The sequence below is a fragment of the Plasmopara halstedii genome, assembly GCF_900000015.1.
Source record: "Plasmopara halstedii genome assembly, contig: Scaffold_437, whole genome shotgun sequence".
NCBI lineage: Eukaryota > Oomycota > Peronosporomycetes > Peronosporales > Peronosporaceae > Plasmopara > Plasmopara halstedii.
Genome location: NW_020187357.1, coordinates 239,187 through 252,258, shown reverse-complemented (window position 1 = coordinate 252,258; position 13,072 = coordinate 239,187). Strand labels below are relative to the sequence as shown.

The following is a 13,072-nucleotide window of genomic DNA, read 5'->3' as shown; positions in this document are numbered from 1 at the left end:
TTTCAAGTACTTTTAGAGGCAGCGGATTGCGATCCGCTGCACTAGTACTTGGTTCTTGAAAGAACGAAAGGTAGGTGACCTAAAGTACGTTTCTTTAAGCGTTTTGCTACGGCAGCCCCGCTGCAGTGTCTCGATCGAATTTGGTTGCCCGTCTGCACATCATAACAGAATTATTAATTTTATATGCTCAAGATCGAGCGTCATGTACAGGGTGAGTAATGATAAGAAAGTGTACTTCTTCGACAGTGGACTAGAACTCTTACATGTCCTTTCATCTTATTGTCATGCCAATATTCTAATGTCAATATCAAAAATTGTTTGGAAGATTTTTAAATATAGTTCTGAGCTCAAATCTACGTCGATGAATATAGATATCTAGCTGGGCACTTACGTTTCTCGTTTCGTAAATATACTATGAGCCAATATTACAACGGCGCATCTAGATAGCTTGACCTTTGGACGCCCCAAGCAATATATTGCAATATATCGAAAAAAAATGTGCGACAAAATCTAAGGGATGCGATATAATTTCGCTTGAAAATTTACACACTTTATTAAGTAAGCCAAATTTCATATATTTCACATAGGGATGCCTCTATCTTCTTAAAATGTGCTACGATGATTTCGCTGCTGGCTTACTGCTCTCTTGGGCTCTCAATCTCGAGTAATGCGGAATTAAAAACACAGAGACACCCAGCACGTTCTTAACCTCCCAAACGACGGTGAAAACAATGTGCACGTACGCGGCAAGGGAGAGAAAAAAAAACTCACGCACAATCAGTTCTTCGTTCACGGCGTCATAAACACCTTCCAACATGCAAAAAGCACAATGCCCAGCCACATAAAAAATTGGCACAAGGGTTTTACGAAACGGGTGATATTCCTCGCCACATAAGTGTGCTAGCATCAAGTGTAGCTAAAAAATAACATCAAAGTGTAAGCACACCTCATAATGCATACACAACATCGTGTACGAACCACCAATTTGCTGTTAAGCAGTCCAAGCATCCACAAAAACATGCGAGGGTGTTGTGAAAAAATGTCAGAAGGCGAGAACAGAGCCCAAAAGCCAGCAAGTGCGTTTAAAATGACGAATGGCAGAAGTCGTGTGAAAGCTACAAGAACTGAATCCTGGTTCAGGCGCACAGCATGCATTGTGTTCCTAACACTAAAAGAAAGGACAGAAAACCGCATCATTAACACAGTGGAAGAGCAAGCATGGAGTTGAAACGTACTTGATCATAAGTGTAAAGCACGAGCCTATCATTGTGACGATGACAAACAACGAGTTGTTTTGCACACCTTCAATACTCTCCTCTTTCCAAAAGTCGACACCAACAATTGCAGTGAACAACTTTAACGCGATCCCAATCAAAATGCCTTCAGTCGGACCATTAAATATTGGAAGCTCCAGCGATCCAGAGTAGTACCTGCACACCAGTCACGAATTTTTGTCAGCTTCGGATAGATATGTTTTTAATTTACAAAATAGCTCACTCTTCCCACGTCGCAAAGATAAAGACAAAATGGCCACTGAGTACAAATCCCACTGTCTTCCACGTGGCTCCCATCTGCATGATACTGACCATGGTCATAGTTCCAACTGATATGTTCAAAGCGTCGCATCCATGGTCAAAGAGCAAACCTAACGGTGACGATGAGTTAGTGCGTCGCGCTTGCTTGCCATCCAAGTTGTCCAATGTCTGATATCCAAAGAGCGTGACAGCAGCGATCACCATGGCCCACCACGGGACTTCGCCTTCTAAGAGCGGACATAAAAATATAAACAGTGTGTGCGATCCACCGACAAGAATGAGCCCGATAAGTGTGATGAGATTAGGGGCCAACCAGAGTGGCAATAGCTCGACCAGGAAATTGTTCATAGGTGTCAGCACATACTTGTACACGAGGGAATGATCAGCTCCGTGGTACTCGTATGTTCGCAACTTTTCGGAACCCTCCTGAGAGACATATTTGCCAAAATACGTAGACTTTCCATCGCTTGTGGTACGATGACGAACGCGCTGCTTCAGTGCATGGATCTGTGAGGCTTCAACCGTGCCTGGTTCAAATGAAGAGGTTGCCATTTTGAAATGTTTGATCTTACAAGTAGAATATTACGTGTACCACACCACGTCACGTGGGCACAAAATTTCTGTCGCGTCGAAACAACATGCAACTCCGCTCCCGTAAGACTTACAGCTCTGCTTCTCCGTGTGGGTCTCTCGCTGCGTTATCACCGCCGGTTTTATTAGAGAGAAAATCACATACACGTAAAAATGGAAATTCTAATTCGCAGAGCGATCTTAATTCAGAAAATGACAAAATTGCTCGTCATTGTTCTTCCGTTCGCCGAGACCGCACTCGTGTGCGCCCTCGTCGTAATGTAGTGGCTAGAAAAAAATGTCGGCTTTCTACTACTGAAGAAGACCTTGAAGAAGCCACGAGACGACGATTTCGAGTACTCCAATCAGCTTTTGGGCCAGAAGATCGCGTTGACGACTCCAGCTGGATTACGGGTACGCTCATCGACTTAGTGCTCTGGAAGTTTGCGAATTTGTACAAAGCGGTACATTTTCTGCCTACAGCCTTTTACCACTTGCATTTGGAGGCGGCATTGAATGCAACAGGGTCTCCATGGCAACGGAGATATCAGGGTCAGCGAACAAAGCGAGATTATGTCGTACGAGACGTACTGGGTTGCATCGTGAATTACAATCGTCAGAAACCTTTGATTTTTATTGTCAACGTCGATCAAATTCACTGGAACTTGTTCCGCTTACAGTTGAACCCCATACCAAAGCTACAGCTTTTTGAGCCGATGGGAAGATTAGCGTCAAGGTCTGGAATTTCGTATAGATCAGTGCCCCGCGCCGTAATTGAATGGCTCGATGTGTGTTACCCACAAGACAAATGCTGGTTAGAGCGCACTGAGAGCGCTATTACAAACAAGCAGCAGGTCAGTGGATTTGACTGTGGTGTTGCGTGTTTGCTTTACGCAGACAAGTGTGGACGTGGACAGAGCATCGAAGAGATAAACGATGAGATTGACCAGCAAGCCATCACGTCTTTTCGCAAGCAGCTGCAGCTTCAATTAGGAGCGCAGGGTAACGACTCAGATGGCTAAATTTTGGCCAAAATATTAGGTTGCACGAAAGTATTCTTGCGGAATCTCGAGAATTTATTTAGCGTAGTAAAAAAGCGCATACATTATGCAAGGAACACTTTTGAATTTAATAATCTCCTTACGCGCAAAATTAATTGATATAACTATGCTGTTGTCCCAGCTACGTCAAACTTCGGTTTCAAGGTTGTTTCATAGCTTTAACGATTTAGCTTATGCTGGCTGTCACCTCACGGTGAGATCGGTCAAATACGTCAAGGTCGCGTTCTGGATCCCATCTTTATTGATTGAGACAATGCTTTAGTTTTGAAAGCAGTTCAGAAAATGATTGACGTTCTCCCACCATGAGAGCCGTTAGGAGGCCTCTTCTTGTGCTGTGTTCTCAGAACTTGCAAGTTTTCCAGTGAAATTGTAAAGCCAAGCCTAATCCCAATGTGATATTTTCGGCATGCTTTGCTTTCAAACAAAACCCCTTTCGAAAAACACACGACCTTTGTCCTTGAAAACTGTGGTTGCAGACTGGAAAAGAAAAGGCAACTGAGCAGTCGATAAGCAGCATGGATACAGATTGCATTGCTGTACAGGGATTCACTAGTCATTGTCCATACGAGTTGCGACTGTCGAGGCATTTACACGAAAATCGCCAGACTCTACCTCATCTCATCTCAAAAAGGTTTGTCACCTCGTACATCCAACATCGTGAATAGCGCTAAAATATTTGACATCACAGACCAAAGAACATTTATAGTGATCGATATATTCCATCACGGCTAACCACAAAGCTCGACAATGGATTTGAATTAAAAGCCGATTCGCCATGTCAATCCAGCAACCAAAATCTTAATGATGGAACATACGGACATCAAGGTGGTTTAATCACAACCACGCTTCCTGCTGGGGATAACAGTTCGAAAAACCAGCAGTCAGAAATATCGACCCAATCTCCTTACTCAATAATGCTTAGACGTGAGCTTTTGGGGATCCATTCAATTGAACATACGACTTTGGGCGGCAGTAAATCGTTTGCAGGATCGAGCGCATCAACTCACGATCAAACGCGTACAATTCATGACCCACGGCACTCTCCAATATATGATGGCAACACGTGCACAACACAGAATCGCAGCTCATCCGGCAATACATTGCGCTTTAAAGCTCCACGACCTTCATTGTACGGAGATATGAGAATGTATACTCCTCAGTTGGGACTTTCAGCCTCTTCACATCGTTTTCTTAGCGATAACCTTCAAGAGAGAGGATCTCAGCATCGACGAATTGCACGCACACCGTTCAAAGTGCTGGATGCGCCATCGCTGCAAGACGATTTTTACCTTAACCTTGTAGACTGGTCTACCACAAATGTTGTTGCCGTTGGTCTCAGCTCGTGTGTCTATCTCTGGAGTGCTTGCACCGGTAAAGTGACCGTACTTTGTGATCTTGGGCCAAACGATGTCGTCACATCTGTCAGTTGGAGTCATCGCGTAAGTCTAACGTTGTGTTATATTAAACACGTGGTTTACTACTCGCGCAGCTAAGTTGAGATTTGGTTATGGTTTCCAGGGTACACATTTATCGGTCGGAACCAACAGTGGAGAGGTGCAGATCTGGGACGTCAGTGCTGCAAAAAAAATTCGCACTATGACGTACGCATACAGTATCCTTCATGTTTGAAACTAAAAACTCATGGCTATTTACAACTTGGCAGAGGTCACTTAGCTCGCGTAGGAGCTTTAGGCTGGAACGGCCAATTATTGGCATCCGGAAGTCGAGATCGTAGTATCCTCGTGCGCGACTTACGAGCGCAGGAGGAATTTCAGAACAAATTGGCAGGTCATAAGCAAGAAGTTTGCGGTTTGAAATGGTCTTTTGATGGACGGCAATTGGCGACAGGAGGCAATGACAACAAACTGCTGATTTGGGATGTACAGACCATGTCATCAGGTCTCACCAGCGATGCCACGATGCCTCTTGTGCGCTTTGACGAACATTCAGCGGCAGTGAAAGCAATTGCATGGTCGCCACATCAACATGGACTTTTGGCCTCCGGTGGTGGTACAGCAGACAGGTGCATTCGTTACTGGAACACACAGTCATTGACTCCATTATCTCACATCGACACTGGTTCGCAAGTGTGCAATCTTATGTGGTCAAAAAACGCAAATGAAGTCGTCAGCACACACGGCTATTCGCTAAATCAAATCATTGTGTGGAAGTATCCAAACATGGCCAAGCTCGCAACGCTCACGGGACACACGTTTCGCGTGCTTTACCTTGCCATGTCACCTGACGGACAGACGATCGTAACAGGGGCGGGTGATCAAACCTTACGTTTCTGGAATGCTTTTCCAAGTACAAAAGGTCACTGTGGCAGTCGATTAGGGACAGACTTGATGTTGCGGCTTAGCGTTGGGAGCGAAATCCGATGAGCATGACAGCATAAGTTTACAAGAGGTTAGCTCAGGCACACCTCCTTCAATAGCGAGGACAAAAACAAAACCTTTTCTATTTTTCCGTGCTTGTTTTAATTATGTCGCTTGCCTCTACCACCACGTCCTCGATTTCGTCCTCGGCTGTTTCCCCGGCCACCACGACCTCCCTTCGGCACACGACTAGCCGATTTGTACCGTTTGTCACTTTCTTCATTATTGTCCTCCTCATCGTCATCGCGCGAGTGCCGTCCACGCTTGGTACCCGTTCCATTCGCAGCTGCTTCTTTCATTTCAATAGTGGCAATACGCTGCGCTTCGTTCACACGTTCTAGCATGACTAGAACCGTCTCTTCTTCACACGGATACGCGTTCAACTTCGTGCCCAACAAATGCTCAATTCGCTGGTACAGCTCAACATCGTACTGCGTCACAAATGAGATCGCAACACCAGCGCGGCCAGCACGAGCCGTTCGTCCGACACGGTGAATGTAATCTTTTCCATGTGTAGGGATGTCATAATTAATGACAACATCGACGCTTGGTATATCCAGACCACGAGACGCCACGTCAGTGCACACAAGCACATTCCTGGCTTTGGCTTTAAACTTGTTTAGTGCGCCAAGACGACTTGGCTGAGGCATTTGTCCATGTAGACAAATAGCTTGAAAGCCCAAATTGCGCAGCATCAGCGTCACTTTTTGTGTTCCATTGCACGTGCTGGCAAAAATCAGTACAGATTGTCCAGCGACTTCGTTCAATAAATACGCTAAGTAACAATCTTTGTATTTGGCCGGAATGAATAGATAGTGTTGCTTTAGTGTCTCGGGAGTGGCAAACTTATGAGTAATCTCGACCTTCACTGGTTCCTTAAGTGACGCGCGTTGCAATTTTCGCACTTTGGACGTCATTGTCGCACTGAAAAGATACGTGTTGCGTTCAGCTGGCATGAGCTGCACAATTTGATTGATTTCCTCTTCAAAATCCATGCTTAGCATCCTATCGGCCTCATCCAATACAAGATATTTCATAGTGCGAAGACTAAAGCCCTTTGTGTTCTCTAGATGGTCCACAAGGCGACCAGGTGTAGCAATAACAATATGAGGCTTACGAGCCAGTGCTACCTGTTGCTGCATCATATCGATTCCTCCAACGACGCAGGCACATTTGAGTCCAATGGATGCGCCAAGTGCTTCAAACTGCTCTCCAATCTGATAGGCTAACTCTCGCGTCGGGGCCAATACTAGCGCGTATAAACGCTGTGGCTTCTGCAATAGACTTTGTAGAATTGGAATTACAAATGCTCCTGTTTTGCCAGAGCCCGTCTCGGCTAATCCGATAATGTCTTTGCCTGCAAGACCGTGTGGAATGGCTTCTTGTTGAATCTTGCTCGGTGCTGTCCATCCCACTGCTTCGATGGCTTCGCAGATAGTCGAGTCTACGCCAAGCTCTTGAAATGATCTTGAGCCGCTAAAACCCTCGGTAGCTTCGTTGTTGGCGTCAGCCGGGGCCTGAGTAAGAGCTGATGGTGTGGGTTGTGGCATGACCTGGTAGAAATATATGTCTCTTGACTGGAGCAGAGACCTGAAAAATGGTGATTGGCCAAGAATAACAATTCGAATGATTAAAAAACTGAAATTTAGTCACAGCAAATTTTGATTTCACTTGCTTGCAGATGTAGAAATTTGAACCTGTTGTTCCAAGCTCCTTATTTCTCTGCTGCTGCTTTTTGGTATTGTGTTTTGGTGCATATGTGTTCGCAAACTTACTGACACACTATCTTAGACTTCAGACCAATTTAATTTCCGAAAGCACTAAAGCGGAAATTAAGCACAATCTGACCTTAGAACATTCATAGCCATTTATAGCGTGGCAGCGTACATTATGGTTTTGAGGGCTGCCTTTATCAATTTTGGCAAGGTCATTTGCGCGATTTGTGAAGTATCAATCCGGCACACATACATATCTTCCTACTCTAGATGAGTCCCAATTATCAGTAATTTCACTTTGTGAGTACAACACCAGCTCTTTCCGAATCAGATCGAAATCCGGGGGATATGCTCACTGTAAATAATTTTGCTGGAAGCTTTCTTGACATTTTCGGCATTCCCACAATTCATATTCTTGTCGCACATCGCGCGATCTAAACTTTAGTTTTTTCTTGATATGCCTAATGCCATCATTTCCGAATTTAGACATTAAGTGGGGTTTAGCTCATTGCATTCGGTGAGAATTTCCTTCAGAACTTATACTACGACGTCCGAGCAAGTGAACTGCGCGTAGAGCCTGAAGGGCAAACCTAAGGTGGTGAATGCACTACTTGACCTGCCATTACAAGACCGATCATATTAATGGCAATCATGACTTTGTCCGACAAAATAATTTTTTATAAGAGCAATTGTCAATGTCCCAAGATCGTTGGAATGAGAATTTTTTCGGATATCCACTACATCAAAGACGGCGCAGATCAAATCCGTCATTGACGACGTCACCGTCGATACCTGCATTCAAAACATTTTGCTCACCTATTATCTATGTCGTGGACGCTTTTTACGATTTATCCAATACAACTTCAGCAGAAGTCAGGCATATGTACATGTCGACCGGTAAATTGTTCAATTTGATAGCAATCGCACTGATCTCATCTTTTCTGGCCTTCTCATGCGCGCAAACGAAATCTCATACCGAGTCTGCAAGTTTAGGACTTGTTCGCAATCGCTTGGTTGAGTTTAAAGTGTAACTCAAGTCAATCCAGCTTCACTTGTAAGTGTTCGAATACAGCGAAGACACAATATCATCTTAAAAGCCGATAGGTAAATTGATTGCGTACGCTAACATTCAATCACCTGCGGATTTTTTTCCTCCTTCGTCATCGCATAAAAATCTGCATGTCTCGGCTTTCAACCACAGCGTAGCAAACTTGGCGCATGAAGCTCATTTCTTAAAGACAATTGTTATGATCAGAATTTATATAACACCATTCCCTTCAGACTTCAGATATTAAGGGTGATGGGACTCTGTACAGAAAATTTGAGCTGTAAGGCCCACATTATGTAGTTCATATCGTTTTTTGGATGAACATAGCATCGGATTTGATCAAACGAGCAGACTATGTGATTAATTACTCGAGAAGCTTTCTGCTTCACGCCTGGTGGAGCTTACAAATCCTAGCACTAGGTGTTGTGAGCAAAAAAGGTTAAGTCAAAGTTTTCTCTGTGCAGAGTACACGGCATTTCAATCGTACCAAGTAGCGCTTGTCGTCAAATGGAGGCTTAAAAGACGCGAGAATGAAACAAGAGTTGCTCGATAGTCAGTCTCAGTGCAACCAGACTTACTTAGTAAGTTCAAGATAATCATTTGTCTAAAAAAAGTGGCGATTGGTGAACCAGGGATCAGAAGCGGAACTTGCTTTCCGGAAGTCACTTGCTAGGCGCTGGCCAGAACCTTCAGAAATGCCTTAACATTGTGGCGGTGGAAGCACGACTAGCTCGCACTTTAGCTCGCTGAAGTTGAATGTCGAGACCTCCGAAGGAAAATCGCGTGAATGTCTCTCTGGTTATAGGACCATAAATTAATCATGCTTCAGATGGAGCATAAGCGTGTTGGGGGATCAGACTCCATGAATGGAGGCCGTGGACGAGAATAAGAACTTGAGTGCAAAGCTTCAAGAGGCATTTCTAGCTTGAGAAGTATCGGAGGACTTGTTTATAAATGCTAAAAACTCTTTTTTTCGTCAAGGGAAGCGAAGACTATTGAACTGGGTGCGAAAGTTGCTAACTCTCGACAGCAGGTGGTAGATACTCACCCAGAGGTGGAAACGGCTAGGGGGGCTCCATACAGGTATTGTTTGCACCAGACTTCCCGCATCACGCATCCACTGCTAACGATGCGGTGGATTTCACATTGAGTGCGCAGTACAATTTTCTTGTCGTGAGGACCAATCAGACTAAGGGATGTAGAAGCATTATGAGCGCAGCATGCGACAGAACTCAGTCGTGTCAAGAGAGAAGGGAAATTTAGCTTAGCCACCGAGCAGCACAGTGGAGTCCGTAACAAATACATCTAAAAAATTGCGCTTTGTCCCCTTCTCTTCTGGAATGAGATTCAAAGTTCCAGGCTCTTACACAGAGTTGTCCGACCAAATACCTCCCAGGGAAACGTCTTGTCTCGTTGGACGCAGGGCGATCAATTGAAAAGGGTTGGTTCTACTGTACCTCGTGAAAGTAGAGAATAATAATTACAGCCCCAAATCAAGCGAACTTTTATCGACAACATGAGATTGCTGTCTGTCAACTCCGGCGTTTCGAGCTTTCTGGAGCTGATGAAATTTCTGTCACATTTAAAAGTGTTGCGCAATTACTTACGACGGGTGACCGCCGAAAGAGCAAGCGGTACCCGAAGGCTCCAAAGGTATCAATTACAGATTCGTCATAAGGGTGTTATGCGACGAAGCCACAAGTGAAATTCTATACGGGTTAGACGTATCCTGGTATGCAGGGGTGGGTCACACAAGATAGTGTGACCGTACAATGGTGTCCTACACCTTAACAAGAGGCTACTCCGTGGCTGAACTGCCAGTAGATATGCATTTTGATAAGGTTTTACTATGTAATAAAAAAATCTATAGCTTTAGATATAGGCGGTTTTGCCGCATATCAAACAAAAAGATATACAGTTATTTTTTGAGCGGAAGCGTTTATTTGCCCTGGGTTAAGGTTATGTTTCTCCTGAGTAAGCGAATTGCAATCCGCTACACCCGTAATGGTTATAAGTTCAGAACAAAGGTCACCGACCTCAGCTTAGCTTCCTCTAAGCGAAGGTGCTACGACAGCCCCGCTGCACTTGGTAGCACTTGTAGTCAGTCGTTACGACTGATCCTCGGTGAGGATGAAGCAGCTCTCTTTTTCACCCCAGGGCATGCAGGACGGTCTTAAAAAGCTCTGCTTGGCCCTAAGGGCGTGCAACACCTCGCTTCGCAAGGACTTGGCGCGGTCAGCGCGCGCCTAGAGACGTTTTTTAGCAATGAAAATGCTCTACGAGCGCACCTACAGCAGAAGATTTCATTGTCGACTGCGTCCATGACGCCACCGTCGAAGACGGATGACTTTTCCCGATTGGTTGGAACTGTGTTCCCCTCCTGGAAGGAGCAGAAGCGTCAGCATTTGCGAGTCTTCTCGCCGCCTAAGAAATCAGATCGCGTGCGAACGCGTTTTTTTGCCGCCCGACAGGGCAAGAAATAGTTGGTGGAGTTTGTCCAAGGATTGTGAACTCTTATTGCCGGGGTGGCAGCCGATCCTCTCTCCGAGGTGGTGTCTTCATGAAGGTCCTCCACGCTGGCGAGGCCAGAATGAAAGTCTTCCGTGTGCATCCGTCTTCTTTACAAGAAGCGGTGAAAGTGGCATCGAATGCCAAATTTAAATATAAGTTGGTACAACTTGGTTGGAATGCACACCGTAGTAGCTCGTTGAGCGGGCCTGAGCCAATGGTCTTCAGCTATGCCGGGAAAGAGGAGGCAGAACTCCGAGCAGCCGGGCGGCGTTCAAACACCCGACGGTGTTTCGTATGTGGAGACACCCGTCATCTTCGGACTGGTTGTCCTTTGCGCAAGGCGCGTCAAGGATCATTGAACCGATGTGCATCTTCTCACCAGCCTTCTGAATTGTCGCATGGAAACGACAACATCAAGTTGTTGCGGGGCGCCCAACTGGGGAAAAAGTGAGTTTTGTTGAGCCTTAATAAGGGAGAGGTCAGGGCTCAGCCCCGAAGAGCTCCGTGCTTTTAAACACGGAGCGTGTATGCAAGCCGGGCTTGCTGGTCGTGAAAGAGACCGTGAGGGGCTTAGAGAAGCCGTGAAAGATTCTGATCGACTCCGGGAGGTTGGACAATTATGCTCGACGCTCCACAATCGAAGGATGTCAGCTGTATGCCGAGGCGCTGAAAGCGCGGTTGAGTGACATCGTCAATGTTCGCTTAGCGACGGAGACATGTGTCACTGTGCCGAGAGTCCTTGTGGACCACGGTGTTAAGTTCCTTGTCGTTGATATCGTGGAATGCTGTTTAGTCTAAGACTCGGATTCAAGTTATGACCTTATCCTTTGTATGGCATGATTGGAACACCATGAGTCATGGATTGATTGGAAGTCGAAGACCTTGGGTGCTACGCGCACGTCTCCTGGTGGAGCTTTGATGAGTCCTAAAATCACCTCTGCTAGAAAGCAGAAGCGTTATTGGCGCGGGGACTCGACCCGGATGGTCAATGTGCTGGATTTCGGAGTATCCGAGTTGTCGAACACCAGAGGTGTGTCGGACAGGAGTCCCGAACATGGCTCGCGAGCTGAATGTGGAGTGGCACGTAACCCACTGAGCGCTGCCTAAGTATCAGAGCAGTCGCTGCATGCCAAGAATGGCATGGTCGGACGAGGCCCAAAGTATCGAGGGCGAGTCCCTCAGTGATGCACGTGAAGAGGCTCGTAACCCACAAAGCACTGCTCACCGTTTTGAAGTAGTCGCTCGCTGCATGCCACGACTGGCATGGTCGAACGAGGTCCGAGGCATCTTGGGCAAGGCCTATCAGATGCGCGTGGAGTGGCATGGACGGAGACTGCGGAACTGACAGCTCTTCGTCTGGTGTTGTTTGTGACATCAAGGCCGGTGAAGCATGGGGTAGGGACACTGGATGACGCTAAGTGCGCGTTCCCACTGGTATCGCCGAGACGTAAAACCTTCGTGGAGAAGCAACGACGATGCGTTATTATCTGCAAGACGCAGGGCGCCAACCGTGACCCAGGGTGCGTCTACCGTACACCCTTATCAACGGTTTGACGGGGGAAGACGGTGACGTCAGCCTCATGTGTATGGCTCTTTTTGAGCCTCGAGATATCCTTCGAATAGTTTGGCGGGGCCTTGAAGGCAGGCAATTTAGCCGAGGTGGCCATTATACGACCGAACGAGGAGGTTGACTCGTCGTCGCTTCTGGATGAAACTGTCCTGAAGGATGCCAAGAGGGTGCTGAACGCACGAAGTGAATCGTCGATCTTGAAGGATCCCTCGGATCCGTACTATCCTTTGGAAAAGGAATATTAGGACGTCGTTTCTAAGGACCCGCCGTCGGTCCTACCTCCGGTCCGAGGTGTGCGTCACGAGATCGACCTGGTTCCGGGAACCAAATACTGCGTAACACGCCAATGGCCCCTGCCCAGGGGGCAGTGTGACGTCATTGACGCTTAATTCCGTGCGAAGCACGAGGCAGGAATGGTACATGAGAGCAAGTCTACCCATTAGACACCCATGCTTTGTATTCGGAGCAAGTGGCGTATCGCTCACACTTACAATAAGCTAAATGCTGCCACTGTTCCGGCGACAGCCGCCGATATTAGGAAGGATACCCAATTAAACAATATGGTTGGCTGGACAAAGTACAGCGCACTCGACTTGGTCGATGGTTTTTACCAATTGCTCATGAGAGCAAATGATATTCTGCTGACAGCGGTGAGTATTCCGAGCGGGAAGCCCTGGGAGTGGT

At 46.4% G+C, this 13,072-nt stretch overlaps 4 protein-coding genes across 4 annotated transcripts; 2 read left to right on the top strand and 2 right to left on the bottom strand.

Moving 5' to 3' along the window:
• Positions 1–613: 613 nt before the first annotated feature.
• PHALS_09934 (cdpalcohol phosphatidyltransferase) lies at positions 614–2,087 on the bottom strand (the record flags this gene model as incomplete). The annotated part of the gene is made up of 4 exons (XM_024725274.1): positions 614–916; positions 979–1,168; positions 1,236–1,430; positions 1,498–2,087. 4 exons carry the CDS (start codon positions 2,085–2,087, stop codon positions 614–616), a joined length of 1,278 nt encoding a protein of 425 aa, XP_024576067.1.
• Positions 2,088–2,173: 86 nt separating this feature from the next.
• On the top strand, positions 2,174–3,127 carry PHALS_09933 (ubiquitin-1-specific protease; the record flags this gene model as incomplete). The annotated part of the gene is made up of 1 exon (XM_024725273.1): positions 2,174–3,127. One exon carries the CDS (start codon positions 2,174–2,176, stop codon positions 3,125–3,127), a length of 954 nt encoding a protein of 317 aa, XP_024576066.1.
• Positions 3,128–3,681: 554 nt separating this feature from the next.
• On the top strand, positions 3,682–5,550 carry PHALS_09932 (Anaphase promoting complex, Cdc20, Cdh1, and Ama1 subunits; the record flags this gene model as incomplete). The annotated part of the gene is made up of 4 exons (XM_024725272.1): positions 3,682–3,797; positions 3,855–4,605; positions 4,685–4,767; positions 4,830–5,550. 4 exons carry the CDS (start codon positions 3,682–3,684, stop codon positions 5,548–5,550), a joined length of 1,671 nt encoding a protein of 556 aa, XP_024576065.1.
• A 95-nt stretch (positions 5,551–5,645) lies between these two features.
• PHALS_09931 (dead deah box rna) lies at positions 5,646–7,094 on the bottom strand (the record flags this gene model as incomplete). The annotated part of the gene is made up of 1 exon (XM_024725271.1): positions 5,646–7,094. The coding sequence occupies one exon, from the start codon at positions 7,092–7,094 to the stop codon at positions 5,646–5,648; it is 1,449 nt and encodes a 482-aa protein (XP_024576064.1).
• Between the last annotated feature and the right edge of the window lie 5,978 nt (positions 7,095–13,072).